The sequence below is a fragment of the Acinonyx jubatus genome, chromosome E4, assembly GCF_027475565.1.
Source record: "Acinonyx jubatus isolate Ajub_Pintada_27869175 chromosome E4, VMU_Ajub_asm_v1.0, whole genome shotgun sequence".
Lineage (NCBI taxonomy): Eukaryota > Metazoa > Chordata > Mammalia > Carnivora > Felidae > Acinonyx > Acinonyx jubatus.
The window spans coordinates 21,079,735-21,098,967 of NC_069395.1; the positions used below are offsets into that span (position 1 = coordinate 21,079,735).

The 19,233-nt window shown below is 38.7% G+C and overlaps 1 protein-coding gene across 1 annotated transcript in view; it reads left to right on the forward strand.

The window, feature by feature from the left end:
* Positions 1–10,624: 10,624 nt before the first annotated feature.
* Positions 10,625–19,233, forward strand: part of CDC73 (cell division cycle 73) — a 321,928-nt gene continuing 313,319 nt past the window's right edge. The window contains exons 1-3 of the mRNA XM_027074943.2: positions 10,625–10,989; positions 13,630–13,735; positions 17,592–17,661. Coding sequence (XP_026930744.1) covers positions 10,859–10,989; positions 13,630–13,735; positions 17,592–17,661 — 307 coding nt within the window. The 5' untranslated portion in view covers positions 10,625–10,858. The remainder of the gene's footprint in view (positions 10,990–13,629; positions 13,736–17,591; positions 17,662–19,233) is intronic.

The following is a 19,233-nucleotide window of genomic DNA, read 5'->3' on the forward strand; positions in this document are numbered from 1 at the left end:
CTATATTGCCTCCTGCCATGAAATATTTTTATCTCTAATTAGTGGTGAAAATGGAAAGGCAGTAGATAGATAGATAGATAGATAGATAGATAGATATCAATAAAAGGCAAATAACACAAACAAGACTACACTTACTAATGATAGAATTGGGATTTGCCATGAGTCTAATTCCAATGTCACCAACTTTTCACTGTGCTAGGAGGGCAAAACACAGAACAGAGACCTGTTAAAATGCTTGCTGTAAAGTGTATCTAATAGAGCATCTAAGATGGGCAGTCAGAACAATAGTAATGAGAGAAGTCAGTACAGCCTTCTCCCTATGGACAGATAAAGAGCAAAACTGTTTTTGACATTCAAGATCTGGATTGGTACTAATAGCTAGACCATTATGTTCTTCTGTTAAATGTAAATATTTTGACAGAGTGTCAACATCAGATGCATCTGACTGTGATGAATGAAGACAAAACAAGGCCAATCAGTAGTCGCATTTGAACACATACCCCGGATGACCACCGTGATTGACTGCTGCTCCTTTGCCAGTTACAGCTTTAACTCCACTTCATTCTTCCCATCTTCTAGATAAGGCAAACTACAGACCTGCCAGCCAAATCTAGGCCTTGACTGTTCCTGTATGGACTTTGAGCTAAGAATGGTTTTAACGTTTTTAAAAGTTGTTTTTTTTTTTCTAAACGAAAACAAAGACAAATATGTGAGAGAGACCATACGTAGTCTGCAAGGCCTAAAATATTTTCCATCTGGCCATTTACAGAAAGTTTGTCAGTCTCTGTTGTAGAGAAAATTAAGATACCCAGTCATAAAATTACCTTTGCTTCCTGACAGGATCCAATACAAAGTAAAGCTCCACATCCTTGAATGCTCTCCAAAATTACCTAACACAAACCCAAAATCCCATAATAAATCTTGTCTAACACCATGTTACAGAGATACTGCACAGATACCAATGATGTATGGTCTTCCTTATAACAAACAGTCAATAAGCCCAACTTTGACTAATAAATGTGTCAAGAACAATAGTCAGCAAGCCCAGAGTAGGCCAAATCCCATCTATAGCCTGTTTTTGTACGACCTGAAAGGTAAGATTGGTTTTTATAAGTAAAAAAGTCGTTTTAAAACAAACAAATGAAGAATATGTGACAGAGACCATCTGTGGCCCACAAACACTAAGGTATTTACTATTCAGCCCTTTACAGAAAATTTGCTCAGTCCTGGTCAAGAACTGTGAAGGGTCTGAGATTTTATTGTATTTGCAAACTGACAAGTTTATCTGTAACAATTTCATGGATGATGAACAAATACATGAGATTTCTGGATCAGAGATGAAGGGCTTTATGAAAGCAGTAGCCGAAGTATCAGCATATTTACACTGGTTTCCTGAGCCCCAATTCCCAAAGGGAGATGTGGAGGGCTACGCGACACAGCATAATCACTGGGGTGCTTTATAGGAGAAGAACCCAAGGCTAAGGGTGCAGCACTGTCTGAGCAAGCAGCAACAAAATAGCATGATGCAATTGAACCAGTTCCCCTCACCTGGGGAGGGAGCAGTCCAGCAGGCATCATGTTGCAGTTACTTTGTTGCCTTTGTGACTTTCTACAACAACTGTTCAGAGTCAAGAGATGGATAGATAAACCTTATAGTCTGACAGCCTTAGTGAAACCACTCAGGGAAGCTCAGGGCCGGCCCATAGCAGACTGCCTCTTCCCACAGTGTGCTCTTGGTGGTCTCTGTTTGAAGGTCATGACAAAAGTGAAGTTTCCACTAAGATTCAGCAGAGACCTTCACTGCCACAGACTGAAACGCTTGATTTTCTAGTTTGGACATCTGAAGTCTCTTGTGTCTCCTACTGGTTAAGGCCATCATGCCTTGAGTGGGTGGCTAAATTTATGCTTAACTGAGCTCTGACATTTTTGTTGAAGTCCTTCACATTGGGTTTTCTTGCCTTGTCTTTTGTTTCATTTTGTTTCTTAGGAATAAAGTCTACTGGGATCCTTCTGTTATCTGACAGATTAGAATTGTTCCTTAGTGAAGCTGTTCTCTAGCCTTCTAGCATTTTCTCCTGTGGTCTGTCTGCCTGACTAATAGCGGTCTATCAGAGAACAAGTCTATAGGAAGAGGACAGGCAAAGATCTGTCTGCCCTTGAGCTGGCCCCAGGGGCACAGAAGTTCAGGATTTTAAGTCAACTTTGCCTTGAGTCACGTTTTAAAAATTATATAAAACCTTCCTCCATAGCCTTGTCTTTGTGCCCCTGGTTTGTTAAATTTCATCTGCTTGGAAGCAGGAGGTTTGTCCAAACTGTGCTTGGTGACAGTCTTTGGCCAACTTTCAAAGATATGAGGTTGCACAAGTACCATCTTTAGGGAACATTGCAGTTCTTTTTCTTTTTCTTTTTTACATTTATTTTTGAGAGAGAGAGAGAGAGAGAGAGAGAGAGAGAGAGAGAGCAAGCAGGGGAGGGGCAGAGAGAGAGAGGGAGACACAGAATCCAAAGCAGGCTCCAAGCTCTGAGCTGTCATACAGAGCCCCACATGGGCCTTGAACCCGTGAACTGTGAGATCATGACCTGAGCCAAAGAAAGACACTCAACCAGGCACCCCTGGAACTCTGCAGTTGTTATAGGGTCTTCTCAAGTGAAAATTGCCACTTCCATGCCACAAACCTGCTTCCTTAATGTTTTCACACTATAACATTAACTTGTATGTTTCTCTCTTTAACTGGTACAATTATACCAGGAAAAAAATTGGGATTATACTAGCCACTTCAGCTACTTTTGACAAGAACAAGATTGTTCATTTAGGAGGTACTGTGGAACAAAAAAGGGAAGAAACCCTGATGAAGAAATTGTCTTGTTTGTGTACGAGAAAGAGAATTTTTTATTTAAGGTAAGAAATACCCCTTCCTTTGTATCCATACTATGAAAATTAATAAAGGCTGGCTTTTTAAATTGTAGGGCTAAATAAAACTGTCAAGGGCACAAGTTATCCTTTAAGTCAACTATAATAAAATTCTTTTGCGTGTGTGCATGTTAAAATGAGGTTTTTTTTTTTTAGTTTATTTATTTGTGCACACACACATGCACGAGTGGGAGAGGGGCAGAGACAGAGGCAGACAGAGAATCCCAAGCAGGCTCCACACTGTTAACACACAGACCAATGCGGGGCTCAAACTCATGAACCGTGAGATCATGACCTGAGCAAAAACCAAGAGTTGGAAGTTTAACCGATTGATCTACCCAGGCACCTCAAATTAGTATTTCTATATAAAATTCTCTCTTCTCTCTTTGCATAGAAAATATAAATTAGCCTTTTACAGTGGTGACTTCATATGTGACAAGCTGACTCCTTGTCATTGTGTTCTGTATTTCTAGGAAAATTTAAAGATTAACTGATGGTTCAAACAGACAAAAACATTTAGTTTTTATGTGCTCATTCTAGAAATATCAAGTCCAGAAAATGTAAAAGATCTAAAAGAAAAACCAGTTGTCAAATTCTTAGTGTTTACTTTGTGAACCCTGAAAATCGTATTTACTGAATAGCCCTTATTATAGTTACAAGACAAAATGACAAAGCTTTGATTAGTTCCAAAATAAAAGAAGAGCTTTTGGTATGATTCAGAGTTTTTATATTTTAATTTACCATATAAATATAGTGTCAATGCAATATTTTGTTTGAATAGAACTAAAGTTAAATTTTCATGATATAAACTTCCTAACTTTCCTATTTGGTTTTATAGGTTAAATGAATTGTCATTGTTTCTATAATATGACTAAAATTGTGTATGTATATCTGTATACATACATATAAATATATATAAATGAAATGTATGTAATCATACTCAACTAAATGAAATGATGATAACAGATATCTTTGCGAGGGTTACTTTTAAGGAAATTCTCACAATGCTACAAATAATAAGGATTTAATATGTTAGCTAAGATTTTAAATTCCAGATCCCTAACTAATTTTAAGACTTTAAACAAATGGTTAACTATGAAGTAATCTTTTGATGCCTGGACAATTTCTTAGTAAAATGTAGATTTAAAAAATTGGTTACTGGGACACCTGGGTGGCTCAGTCAGTTGAGCATCTGTCTCTTGATTTCGGCTCAGATCATGATCCCAGGATAGTGGGATGGAACCCTGTGTTAGGCTCCATGCTGTGCGTGCAGCCCGCTTAAGATTCTCTCTCTCTCTCTCTCTCTCTCTCTCTCTCTCTCTCTCTCTCTCTCTCTCTTTCTCTCTGGTGCTGGGGTGGCTCAGTTGATTAAACATCTGACTCTTGATTTCAGCTCAGGTCATGATCCCAGAACCCTGGGATCGAGACCCACATCCGGCTCCATACTGAGCATGGAGCCTCCTTGAGATTCTCTCTACCTCTCCCTGCTTTCCCCTTCTCCTCTCCCTCACTCGTGCTCTCTTTCTCTCAAAAATTTAAAACAAGATTGTCTCCTTCTGCCCCTCCCATGAACTCTCTCTCTTTCTCTTTCTCAAATAAACTTTTAAAAATCGGTTACTAAACATAATTTTATTTTATTCTTACTTCTTAGAATGCCAATACTTTAACAAAATACACAAATGTCTCTGGGTGACATTATATATGTATCTGTGTGCTTATCTTTACTACCTTAAAATTGTTAAAATGATATAAAATGCACATTCATGCAGAAGAAAATAGCTAAGCAAATGTTCATAGTTTTTTGTCCTCTGATATTCCCTTTTGTTTGGAGAAAAGGAAGATGATTACTTTCCTGAAACTAATGTGGCATTTTGTATCAACTGTATTCAAATTTAAAAAGTTTTTTGGGGGGCACCTGGGTGGCTCAGTTGGTTAGGTGTCTGACTTTGGCTCAGGTCATGATCTCATTGTCTGTGGGTTCAAGCCTCACGTTGGGCTCTGTGCTGACAGCTCAGAGCCTGGAGCCTGCTTTGGATTCTGTGTCTCCTTCTGTCTCTGCTTCTGCACCTCTCTCTCTCTCTCTCTCTCTCTCATTTTCTCAAATAAACATTAAAAAATTGTTTAAACCTTTTGTTTTAATTTATATGATCATATAAAGGTTTTTAAAATGTCATAAATCCTCATGCATTTTCCTAGTGCCATTGTTTTCTTTCTCAGGTTACTATGGACTTAATTTAGAACTACAAAATTATTAAAAGACTAGTTTTAAAAATTAAAAAAAAAAGATAGTTACTTTGGGTAAGTATGATCTTTTATTAATGTTTTCATTTTTTTTTTTTTTTTTTTGAGAGAGGGAGAGATAGGGAGAGAGTGTGAGTTGGGGAGGAGCAGAGAGAGAGGGAGACACAGAATCCGAAGCAGGCTCCAGGCTCTGAGCTGTCAGCACAGAGCCTGATGCGGGGCTCGAACTCACAAACCAGGAGATCATGACCCGAGCCGAAGTCGGAGGCTTAACCGACTGAGCCACCCAGGTGCCCCAGGTAAGTATGATAATTAATATGTACACCTAATGTACATTAGGTGACAATAATTACACAGAAATACAAGAATGTATGGTAGACAATGCATATGATTAGTTTATCAAGAGGTAGTACTGCTTATCAAGATGTTAAATTTAATATGACATATACTTTGTTTCATTTAATATACATATATTAAGGCTATTGTTAGAAACTTCAAATATGTTATTTATATATTTATATATTCATTTGTGCCTAAATACACATGTATGTAAAGGTATACTTCTAAATCTCATATTGCCAAAGTTATGTGAATAATGTAGAAAAATAGTAAGGCTAGAATATGGGTGTTTTTTTTCTGTAAAATGATTCAGTTATTCAGTGCCCAAATTAGTAGAGGTTCCTTTCTGTCATCAAAATAATTGGTAATTCTTAGCGCTTTAGCACATATTCTTAAACCATTTTGAAAAGACTTCCCCCCCCTTTTTTTTTAAAAAGAGTTTTATTTACTAAATAATCTCTACACCCAATGTGGGGCTTGAACTCATGACCCAGAGATCAAGAGTTGCATGCTCTTCCAACTGAGCCAGACAGGCACCCCAAAAAGACTCCTCTTTCATTTTGAAACATTCTGTTTCTAATACCATTGTTGTCTATTGCTATGTTTTTACAATATTGCCTATAAATATTTCTTGTCTTTATTATTATTTTTTTTTTATTTTAGAGAGAAAGAGTGTGTGTGTGCACAAGCGGGGAGAGGGGCAGAGGGAAAGAGAGAGACAGAGCATGAACGGGGGAGGGTCAGAGAGAGGGAGACACAGAATCCGAAACAGGCTCCAGGCTCTGAGCTGTCAGCACAGAGCCCGACGCGGGGCTCGAACTAACGGACCGCGAGATCGTGACTTGAGCTGAAGTCGGCTGCTTAACCGAATGAGCCACCCAGGCGCCCCAAGAGAATCTTTTTTTAATTAAAACAATTTTTAATGTTAATTTGTTTTGAGAGAGAGAGAGAGAGCGAGAATGAGCGGGGTAGGGGCAAAGAGAGGAAGAAAGAGAGAATCCCAAGCAGGCTCCATGCTGTCAGCACAGAGCCTGATGCAGGCCTTGATCTCACAAACCATGGAATAATGATCTGAGCTGAAATCGAAAGTTGGATACTCAACTGACTGAGCTACCCAGGTACCCCTGTTGTCTTTAGACACTTAGAAAATTCTTGTTTACTCTAATAACTATTCTTAATTTTTCTTTCTCTCAATTTAGGCCCCAGATTCAGAATAATGCCAAAACTCTCATTAGGTCTCCCAAAATGGCCATTAGGAAACAAAAATAATTGCTCCTTTACCCTAAACCTGAAAGGACAATAAACATAATTAGGTATTCTAGAATTCTTCAAGTTTGAAAAGATTATTATGAGAAATTGTTGTTTACAAAAGTTAGGGAAAACTGAGAACAAAAAATGAGATTCATCTTCTTAGGCTAATTATATGTAAACAAAATGTGTTAATAAAAGTATTTTTGTATGATTGTATACTTTCAAAGTTAAAAGAAGCCTATCAAAATATTTTTTTTCCAGGATCTTAGATTAAAAAAAATCTTTTTTTTTTCTTTTTGTTCATGAAAAGTCTGAAACAGCACTAGGGGTGCTGACTCTTTGTAAATTTATTACTTATTTCAGACTTCCTTTAGATCCAGTAGCCAAAGTACACTCATCTTGTCTGAGAGCTGTAAGAAATGGTGGTAAAACATGGGAAAACTTCAATTAATTGTTCTAGGGTCTCCACTAAACCTATTGTTCTGTAAGTCACATAGCCTTTTCCACCCACACTTCTCAGTAGTTGCCTAACCTCCTATAAAACACCCTTGTGTCCCTCACATACCACTATCACAACTAATCCAGTTGCAGATTACTTTACAAAAGGTAAGAGTACATATGTATGTTTATGCAAGTATATATATGTATACATGTATATATTTTGTGTGTGTGAGTGTTTTCTATATTTCAATAGTGATAAGCTTAAATACTATGCGGTCTTCATCATAATAAAATCCTAATCTTCAAGTATTAATGTATATGTGTGTGTGTGTGTGTGTGTGTGTGTGTATGAAGTGTGATAAGACATAAATTATCCCATGACCTTGGAATGCTTTGAAAACAAAGAGAATCCCTAACCTGTACAGTAACCTGTTAAAATGGACAAGTTAAACACATTTAGATGCCCTCCCCTTTCCTTTCCTTTCCTTTTACTGTTTAATTATTTGAGTGAGTGAACAAGCTGGGGAGGAGCAGAGAGAGAGGGAATTAGAGAATCCCAAGCAGGCCTTGAGCTTTCAGCGCAGAGATCATAACTTGAGCCAAAATCAAGAGTCGACGCTTAACCAACTGAGTCACCCAGGCGCCCTTGAAACATTTACTCCTAATCCTAGATTCTATTTATTACAGACTAATATGAATAAATACTACAAGTGATTTGTGATCCCTCCAGAATTATCACTAGAAAGTTCAAGCTGCATTTTCAAAATACGTACTTTAACAAACCCTTCCTAATTTAAAACCTGGATATTTAGTCATCTGGTAAATGTATCAGAATACAACCATTCTTGGACATTGATGGAAAGGATCTTATCAGGTATTGTTAACAATGGACATAGCAGCAAAACTCTAAGGTAATGATCTCTCATCCATGGTTTTCAACTAAAAAGATGTACCACTTTATCCCAATTGCTAGACATTTATTCTCAGGAGAATTCAAACTGAGAATTGTTAGGAAGTTTTCAGATGCTGATGAATGGAGAAGTGGGCAGCTTTCACCCAAGACAAAGAAACAAGACTGATTTTCTAATTTTTTTTCTAGTTAATTTTCTAAGTTTTCAGATCTAGTACTAATCTTTTCTTCTATGATACAAAATTTTTTAATGTTTATTTATTTTTGAGAGAGACAAAGTGTGAGCAGGGGAGGGGCAGAGAGAGAGGGAGACACAGAATCTGAAGCAGGCTCCAGGCTCTGAGCTGTCAGCACAGTGCCCGACTTGGAGCTTAACACACAAGCTGTGAGATCATGGCCTGAGCCAAAGTCGGATGCTTAACTGACTGAGCCCCCCAGGTGCCCCTAATCTTGTCTTTTATTGATTGTATTTTGGCACGAACATTACTGAACCAATATTACTGGGGTAATGGCACAGGATTTAAATAAAAACAAAATGATCCATGCATTTCTTTAACTGTTATAAGCAACAAATTACTAATGCCATATCTCATTACACTGAGTTTAAGAATCACTATCTTCAGAACCACAATTTTTCCTAAAAGAAAGACTGTCTGTTCATTGCTATAGATTGAATGTTTGTGGTCACCCACCCCATCCCCCTTCATATGTTGAAATCCTAAGCCCAAGGTGATGGTGTTAGGATGAGGCCTCTGGAAGGTGATTAGGACATTATAAAAAAGACTCCAGAAAGCTCCTTTTTTCTTTCCACCATGTGAGTATGCAATGTGAAGTCAGAGGTCTATGAACCAGAAAGCAGGCTTTTACCAGACAATGAATCTTCTGGCATCTTGACCTTGGATTTCCTAGCCTCTAGAACTATGAGAATGAATTTCTGTTGTTTATAAGCCACCCAGCCTACGGTGTTCTCTTATAGCAGTCTGAATGGACTCATATAGGCATTATTTGTGTATGAAATAAAATTAAGAGTCATTTGAGTAGACTATTATTGGCTCTTCTACCCATTAAATACTGTTTGTTGAACTCATCTATCCATTTATTAATTTAACATTTTCTAAGAGCCAATAATGTGCTAGACACCAGGATATGATGATACAGGTCTATTGCCCTTTAGTTTTGCAGGATGAGGCAAGCAAGGAAACTAACGTGGGCTCTCAAGTAATACTGGGTGCTCTCATACAAGTATGAATAGACACTATGGGAGATTAGAGAGTAGTAAGTGCTTCATTGTGTCTGTTTTTGTGGTGAGATTCACGAATCTACCACAGGGATGGAACATTTGCAGAATAGACAAAATTTCTCAAATTCATTTGGAAACTCGCTATAGATAGTATAGGAAATAAACCATACACTTCTGTATCTCTCTGTAGTGCACATAATAAAAATGGATCCCTTTCAAAGCAGATCAAAGTATTTGGTTATGTCAGTCAAGAAATAGCCTCCCCCCCCTCCCCTTTCCACTATAGTAAAAGGAATAAAAAAAATTATGGCCCCCACGGAATATGTTCAGTTTAAGGTATACAGGCCACAGTATATTGAATTTATTTCATTGTTTCCAGCACAGCAAGGACACCCTTTAGCCTTCTGAGTGCCAATAAAAATCAGGTAATCCGAAAGTGTTCTGACAGCTTGGAGTTTGTGTTCTCCTTTTCATTAGCATCTTTGAATAGAGCTATTTAAGGGTACCGCTTTGGGCCTGGCAGGAAGAAGGGGCCAGGATGGAAAAAGTCATCATCCAAGGAACTGAAGTGGAAGATCAACATTTATGATATTTTGTTGATTTGCTAGATGCTTTCTTTCATCTTATTCTCATACTAAGTTCTTTTTTCCACTAGCCAATTAATGCTGTAAGAAGGTATGTATCTTGTCCAAGGTCAAGCAGCACGTAACAAATACAGGTACCCAGGATTGGTCTCCTCCGGACTAGTGCCTTATCCACTACGTGAATACACTAAAAACAAAAAACAACCCCCAAACCGTACCCCGCCTCCAAAACCTCACCCTTCTAAAGGGGCTTAATCGGATCACTAAGACCTACAGGCCATTTAATGGGTCCCTTTTAGTTGGGAAGGTAATCTTAGCGTTCTGGAAACCTTTTGCCAAGCTCCACTCTCGCCCAAGTAACGGCCCGAGAGCCCTTGGCCGCAGTCAAGGTGGGTGGGCGGTCAACTCAGTGCGTAGTCTGGGGACAGAATCCCCGGGCTTCCTTGCAGGTGCGCGCGCACCTGTCGCTAGTCGCGTGCGCGCTGCGAGGGACGACGGACGAGGTACGTGTCCGCGCGCGTGCGCCCGGCAGTATTCCCCGTACGTGCTCCGTACGTGGGCGCGGTGTCCCTGCGCTCCGAGTTTCGGGCCGGGATTCGGCCCGGTGCCGAGTGGGAGTCTGGGAGGGGCGTGTTCCTGGTCGGTCGTGGCTCCCCCTGGCGGCGGCCTGGCTGGAGGCGCGCAGTCAGGCGTTCTCCGCGGGCAGCCGGCGGCGGGGCCTTGCCTTATAGCGCGGGGTCCTCGGCGGCCTGGGTGTCTACTGCCCCTGCTGCTGTCGTAGGCGAGGACGGCTGCTAGTGCGGCTGCTGTTGGTTCGCGGCGGCGGCGGCGGAGGAGGAGGAGGAAGAGGGCGAGGCGACAGGGGAAGAAGGAGGCAGGCGCGGCGGCGGCGGCTTCGCCCGGGGCCGGCGGCGGCGGCGGCGGCGGCGAGGGGGGGGAAGATGGCGGACGTGCTCAGCGTCCTGCGACAGTACAACATCCAGAAGAAGGAGATTGTGGTGAAGGGAGACGAGGTGATCTTCGGCGAGTTCTCCTGGCCCAAGAATGTGAAGACCAACTATGTAGTTTGGGGGTAAGTCTGGCATGGCTGTGGCCTGGGGTTGGCCGGGCAGAGTTGGGCGCCCCCAGGCGACCTCTTTCCTAACCCCTCCCCCCGATTCCCTTTGGGGATGGAGAAAAAACGGGTCTCCGGGTAAAAGTTTTTCTCAAGAAAAGAAGTTACACTTTTAGGTGAGGAGGAAATAGGAGGAGGTGCATCTCCAGTTCTTTAAGTCTTTGGGACGCCAAAGGGGAAGGTACCACAGGAGTTTCTGACTTTCCTAGTTCATTTTTACCGACGTGTGTAGGTGCAGAAAGGGGCGTACCGTCCGGTCCTAGAGACGTCTTTTTGTGTTTAGTTTTTTCTTTCTCTTCGAGGCTACCATGTGTTGTCACTATCCCACCTTCCCCTTGCAGCTCCTGGTCTGTTTCTTTTTCCTTTCGTAATTCCCTGAAGTAGAGAGAAGGGAACTACCTATGTGAGATTAGAACGGGAAAAAAGATTTGGTCACTTTGGAAGAGTCCTCAAAACCCGTGTTAGAGGTGAAGGCAGGAATTTCTTCAGGGAGAAAGTTATTGGTAAAATGGAGTGAGCTTTACAGATCTAAGTAAGATATTGATGATGGTGTGTGCTTGTAGGAAATGGGTTTTAACAAGAAATATTTGGGAACGTTGATCTACGCGGGGCTTTTTGAATTGAAGGCATTAAGGAAAATACCTAGAGATAGGTCTGATAATGGTTTGGGGCCTTTTTAAAGGTGATATCTCTCTCTTTGGTATTTCATCTGGATGATTAGAACCTTGGGCTAGAACTTCCATACTCATTTTGCTTGATTGAGTGGAAGCACTGGGCTTTGTGAAGAGTTGATGAAAAGCTGGGGAAAATTTAGTTTGTTGGTTTCTAGCTTTTTGGCCCTGAAGACTTATGATTTGATTAGCTTTATGAAATGTTGATGCAATGACATCATTCTGAGTTTCTTGCGTTTTGTCCTGTCAAAAAAAATTTGCACAGAGAGAATTACATTTGATTGGAATTTTAACGGATTTATTTTTTTTTTCTTTAAAAAATGGTTTAGAAGTACTCAGGATGTAGGGTGGTTCAATTTGAGAAATAGAAAATTCTTAGCACCTTGGTTCCTGACTCAGGGGAGGTTAACTTAATGAGACTAGGTGAAATAAAACATAACTTGGTAAGAATTGCATTCTGGCTCTTGAGAGTAATCACTTCTAGCTTGGGGTATTAGGAAGGGTTTCATAGAAATATGTTTGGCGTGTAGACAGGGTACAGATTTTCTTGAACAAATGAATGAACAGATGAGTAAGCCTTAAAGAGTGAGTTAGGAGCTTTGAGGGTGACATGATGGGTTAGGTCTTAAAGGACAGGGAACTGTATGCTTAAAGCCGTGAGAGCTGGAAAGGAAATATTTTGATAGCATTTCAGTGAAGCTAGTAGTGAAAAAGGGGTGCTTAGAATAATTTCAAACTTTAACAATAGCGAATTACACCACTAAACATATTTTTGTTTTGTTATTCATTTCTTTATGCACATGTACATATGTCCAACTTCAGAACTTTAAGCAATACTTATCCTTATTGCATGTAGTACGTTCTATTACTTTGCTTTTCTGTATTGTTAAAAAAAAACCCTGATTACCTGGATATTACGTGTTATTGTACAGTAACTGGTAGTGATGTATGGTTTGAAACAATGTCAATTCATAGGAAAAGTGGAAATGAAGGCTAGAGAAATGTAGATGAGGGCTGACTATATTGCACTGTATTCAGATGAGGTCAAATAATACGCTGATGTTTTTTAGATGGGAATGTAGTAGGAAGAGTGAGATTGGACACAAATATTGTTGAGGCAATAGTATTATGCGGTTTCGTTAAAGAGCTTGCACCTCTAGACTGCATTGGGGCGCCTGGGTGGCCCAGTCGGTAAGGCGTCCGGCTCTTGAGTTGGTTCTGGTCATGATTTCACGGTTCCTGAGTCTGGGCCGCATATTGGGCTATGTACTGACAGCACAGAGTCTGTTTGGGATTCTCTCTCCCTCTCTCCCTCTCTCCCTCTCTCCCTGCCCCCGCTTGTGTTCTCCCTCCCCCTCTTTCTCTCTCAAATAAACATTAAAAAAAAAATAAACCTTTATACAGCATTGCTTTACCACAGGTAGAATTGATTATGATTTTTTTTTTGCATCATTGGTTTAATTTAAGGGATGTCATAAGAATTATACCTCTGAAATTTATTATTGTGTTTGCTGTAAGAATGTTAAGGATGTTCTTTAGCAGTATCTTATTTAGGAGACAAAGAATAAATTTCTAGTAAGTTTAGAGTTGTGCTTCTTCTAATCAGTTTTTCTCTTGTAGATTCTCTCCACTCTGTAACTGACTAGGTTTCTCTCTTTATTGGCAAAGACCAGAATTAAGTTTGCGCCAAATTCTAAAAAGGGTGTAGTACCTTAGAGTATGAATATGGTGTGCTTTTTTTTTTCATTTTCTACCTTTGTGTTCTTTTACTTTAATGATAGTTCCGCTTACTAGATTTCATACTTTATGTGTATTTTTGTTAACCATGTTGAATCCATTCTTGAGTAGCAAAGTGAATATAGATAAATTCATACATACAAGTCTAAGGAGTTGAATTAAAATTGAGTAAAAATCTTAATTATTTCAGGACTGGAAAGGAAGGCCAGCCCAGAGAGTACTACACATTGGATTCTATCTTGTTTCTACTTAATAATGTGCACCTTTCTCATCCTGTTTATGTCCGACGTGCCGCCGTAAGTAAAATTCATTTTAAAACTTAATTTTTTTTTTTTTTTTTTTTTTTTTTGGTTAATAGGTATTATTTGGCATGGATCACTTCCCTCATGGGTTTCAAATCAAAAAAATAAAAGGTTCATCTGTATGAAAGCCTATTGGAAGTTCAAAATTAGATCTTTGCATGTTTTTAGATGTGTGACTTTCATGTAAAATGTGGGCACTGTTTACAAGAACAGAAGTTTTGAAGATATTTATAGGAATATTAAAAAAAATATATATAAGCCTGTAGAAGGACCCTGATATTCAGAACTCTGATCTCAAGAATACTCTTTTGGGGTGTGCCTGGGTGGCTCAGTTGGTTAAGCATCTGACTCTTGATTTTGGCTCAGGTTATGATACCACAGTTTGTGAGTTTGGGTTTGTAAGCTGCGCTGACAGCTTAGAGCCTGTTTGGGATTCTCTCTTTCTCTGCTCCTCCCCCATTCATTCTCCCTCTCTCTCTCAAAATAAATAAACTTAAAAAAAACTTTTTTTGGGTATCAGAATCAAGATTAACAGACAACTTTATTATTATTATTAGAGGGAGAGAGTGTGTGTGTGTGTATTCACATGAGCAGGGGAAGAGCAGAGAGAGAGAGAGAGAGAGAGAGAGCGAGTGAGAGAATGAGAATTCCAAGTAGGCTTCACGCTGATGGGGGGGCTCAGTCTCACAACCATGAGTCACGACCTGAGCCAAAATCAAGTGCCGGAGACCTAACCAAACCCAAGTGCCCCTAACAGACCACTTTAAAATTAATTTTTAATCTGTTTAATAAATCTCTTTTGAACTTTATTGATAAATTCATTTGTTTCCAGTTTTTCTTGCCTTCAGCATCTCAGTATTTGAACTCTGCTTTTCTGAATGGGAAATATTCAGTGTTTAATACATATAGAAAAAATACTAGGGTGAAACTACGTATTGAGATTTGGGAAATAGTGGGATAAAAATAACAGCATCTTTATGAAGTTATGTTACTTCATCTTAAATCTTTAAAATCTGAATTAGGCAGTAATTAGAATGTATTGTTGGCTATATCCATTCATTTTGTGGTAATAAAGATGATCCAGATGCTTGGTTTATATATAGAGATTATGTTCTTGGCAAATAGTTATAACTATAACTGATGGCTGTAATTGTTACTGTGGACCTTGGGACCCTTGCTCACATAAGATTTAAGTCTTTTGTTTTTCTTAAATACTTGGCAGATTGAAAGGGCAGAATTCTACAGTTCTAGGGTTCTACAAATTTTTTTTCCTCCACTGTGCTACTTGCTCTTTCTTGTGAGCAGACCATGTCTGATGTAAGTTTTCTGGACCCATAGCTCCTGTTTTAGTGTGAGTAGACTTATATCTTTTTCAGTTGGCTGTATTATGTCCATAATTCATTATTAAGCAAATAATGAAGTATGTTATCAGACTTAGGAACAGTAACTTAACAAAATTAATTCAAATCTTTTAGCTATTTATGATACTTCATGTAGACTAGTTTTTAAAAACAGGCACACAAAAACCTGTGGGCTCTTAAATGTTTATACTCCTAGCAGAAATTAAAATTTAGCCTACCCTTTAAAAAAAAGGTTAATTTTAAATGATTAAATATAGTTAAACTCTATCATCAGGGAGTGTGTGCAGAATGTTTGAAATGAAATGTAATTAGTATACAATATAAGATAAATAGCCGAAGTTACTAAGGATTCTGGTTATTTATCATTGTGTATATAAAGTGACAAAGGGATTTTAATTATATAATCTTGCAGCCACCAAGCTTTCTTATACTTAGTTTTTTTTTGTTTTTTTTTTTAATTATTTTTTTTTAATGTTAGTTATTGTTGAGAGAGCACGAACGGGAGGGACAGAAAGAGAGGGAGTTACAGAATCTGAAGCAGGCTCCAGGCTCTGAGCCGTCAGCACAGAGCTCAACGTGGGCTTGAACCCACGAACCATGAGATCATGACCTGAGCTGAAGCCAGACGCTTAACTGACTGAACCACTCAGGTGCCCCTTAGTTGTTTGTTTACATTATAAAAATGATATTGAAAATTGTGGTAATTACAGGATTCATTGAATTCATGGCCTCAAGATGACCTGGTGACTAAAGTATACAGCTCTATTTGTCAGTACACCTCTTTACAATGACTAATGTAGGAGATTTAAGGAAAATTATCCATTTTACCAAAATAGGTACATTTTCTAGATTTAATTTTTTAGTCTTTTCCCCTTCCTTACAGAATTTGTGTGCATTCAAAGATAAAAAAGAAATATGTAGCATGGGAAGTAAGCAGTTGACATTAATGTTTTGCTGTATAATGTCCTAAATTTTTTCCCATGCTTAAACAGTATACCTATTGTTTTGAAAGTTTAGTTTTTATGGCTAAGTTAGTGTATTTCAGAATTCAAGTAGAATATTTTGAGAAGTCTGTTTTGTGTTTGAGAAAAGAAAGCACTTTGGAAACATTGCATGTAATGATCAAGCAATGGGACTAAAAAGATAATTACCTCAAATATGCATGCAAAGTATCATGAATAAAATAAAAAAATACTTAAAGTAAGCCAAGGGAACAAAAAAGACTGGAATTGATATTTTGAAGAGGGATTGGTCATTGTTTCTAATGATTATCTTTTAGGTATCTTAATTGAATTTCAAGAATGAAGTTATTAAAAATTAATATCCTTAAAATTTTTGAAGACTTGGGTTAGATTTTTTTAGCCTAGTAGTTCTTTAAAGGTAAGATTCTTGGGAAAAGATATTTGCAAATGACATATCGGACAAAGGGCTAGTATCCAAAATCTATAAAGAGCTCACCAAACTCCACACCCGAAAAACAAATAACCCAGTGAAGAAATGGGCAGAAAACATGAATAGACGCTTCTCTAAAGAAGACATCCGGATGGCCAACAGGCACATGAAAAGATGTTCAACGTCGCTCCTTATCAGGGAAATACAAATCAAAACCACACTCAGATATCACCTCACGCCAGTCAGAGTGGCCAAAATGAACAAATCAGGAGACTATAGATGCTGGAGAGGATGTGGAGAAACGGGAACCCTCTTGCACTGTTGGTGGGAATGCACATTGGTGCAGCCGCTCTGGAAAGCAGTCTGGAGGTTCCTCAGAAAATTAAAAATAGACCTACCTTATGACCCAGCAATAGCACTGCTAGGAATTTACCCAAGGGATACAGGAGTACTGATGCATAGGGGCACTTGTACCCCAATGTTTATAACAGCACTCTCAACAATAGCCAAATTATGGAAAGAGCCTAAATGTCCATCAACTGATGAATGGATAAAGAAATTGTGGTTTATATACACAATGGAATACTACATGGCAATGAGAAAAAATGAAATACGGCCTTTTGTAGCAACGTGGATGGAACTGGAGAGTATGATGCTAAGTGAAATAAGCCATACAGAGAAAGACAGATACCATATGGTTTCACTCTTATGTGGATCCTGAGAAACTTAACAGGAACCCATGGGGGAGGGGAAGAAAAAAAAAAAAAAGAGGTTAGAGTGGGAGAGAGCCAAAGCATAAGAGACTGTTAAAAACTGAGAACAAACTGAGGGTTGATGGGGGGTGGGAGGGAGGGGAGGGTGGGTGATGGGTATTGAGGAGGGCACCTTTTGGGATGAGCACTGGGTGTTGTATGGAAACCAATTTGACAATAAATTTCATATATTAAAAAAAATAAAAAAATAAAAAAAAAAGGTAAGATTCTGAATAAATATTACCAAGATCTGTTGGAATAAAATTCAGATATTACACAATGTTTGTTTTTATTATATTTCTTGTAATTGTTGATTTGATAACTAATTAAAAATTTTGATTTCAGACTGAAAATATTCCTGTGGTTAGAAGACCTGACCGAAAAGATCTGCTTGGATATCTCAATGGTGAAGCATGTGAGTAATTTTTAAATTGCTCTCACTCCTAAATAGCCATTGTTTCTTTCTTTCTCCTGTGAAATAAGAAGCAATGGGAAGAGAATTTGTATTTCCACTAAAAAATTAACCTTCCAGCAGCTATGTGCATATGCCCTCCTTTTTTTTTCTGTTATGGTGAATACACTACCTTCATTCCTAAGACCGGTCACCACTTCTCTGTAGATTCCATTTCCTTTCACACTCTCAGAGACTCTGCTTTTGTACATTATTGCTTCTGCCTTGTGTCATCCTCTTCCTCTTTTCCTCTGCATCATTCCCTTTAAAGTGCATACAGCAAGATCTCATTTAAAAATGGTTTTTTGACCCCCCCCCCCCTTCCTACTATCTACTGTACTGTTTGTTTTTTCCTTTTTATTGCAAAATTCTTTGTAACAGTTGTGTGATATCACTGCTTCCCTCTTGAATCCATTCCGGTTTGGCTTTCCTGTTCATGTCCCACTTATATCACTGTTGTGTGGTTAACACTGACTTAAGGGTTACTCATTCCTTTGGTCTCTCTTATCTGTATCTTGCTTGATCTCTCAACAGCATTAGATACTGTTGACTGCTTCCTTTTGGAAACCCTTTCTTAGCTTGGCATTTGGGGCACCTGATTCTTTTGGTTCTCTTTCTATTCATTGTCCATCTCATTTTCTTTTGCTTACTTCCTTATATTCATCCTATTTCTAAGCTTTAAATTATAAATCCACTCCACATCTTTCCTTGGATATTTAATAGGTATCTGAAATTCAATGTATCTGAAATAGAATGCCAATTTCCTCTTTCCCTTCTCCCCTCAAACAAAATAGGTCTGGTCACCCACTGTTCCCATCTCAGTAAATGGCATACCATTCATGTAGTTGCTGAGGCCAGAAACCCTGGGGAAATCTTTGATTACTTTTTTCTCACATCTCATTTTGTGAGCAGGTCCTTTTCTTTAAAAGGATGAGTTTCTTAACCATTCTACTCCCACTATGTTCCATCCATCCCCTTTAGAGTTGTATAGCCTTTTCACAGTACCCTACTCTGTATTTTCTAGTATAGTCTTTGCCTACCCACTAGAGTGACCTGTTTTGAAAAACACATATAAGCTTGATTCACTTACCTGCTCAAGTCCATCCTGTGGCTTCCCGTCACATTTAGGATAAAGCTCATACTCCTTATCCTGACCTATGTGATTTTGCTTCTGCCTAAATATCTGTGGCCTCATCTTCTTCCAACTTTCATTTGCTCACAGCGGTCCAGTCTTACTGATTCTTTTAACTATCCTGACTTTTCAAGCCTTTGTACTTGCTATTTTTTGTGTTCAGTTCTGTTTCTCTACATTGTCACATGTCTTACTTTTTACCACCTCAATCTGTGCTTTAATAATCTGTCAGAAAGAACTTCTCACTCTAAAAAAGAAAATAGTGTTGTTTTTCCACATACATCCATCTGTGTATAGTATCTTCCTAATTTATATTTTGTCAAATCCCTTACATTGACTTGAAATTATATATTGGTTTACTTATATATTATTTGTCTGCCCCACTAGAGGGTAAACTCTAAGGG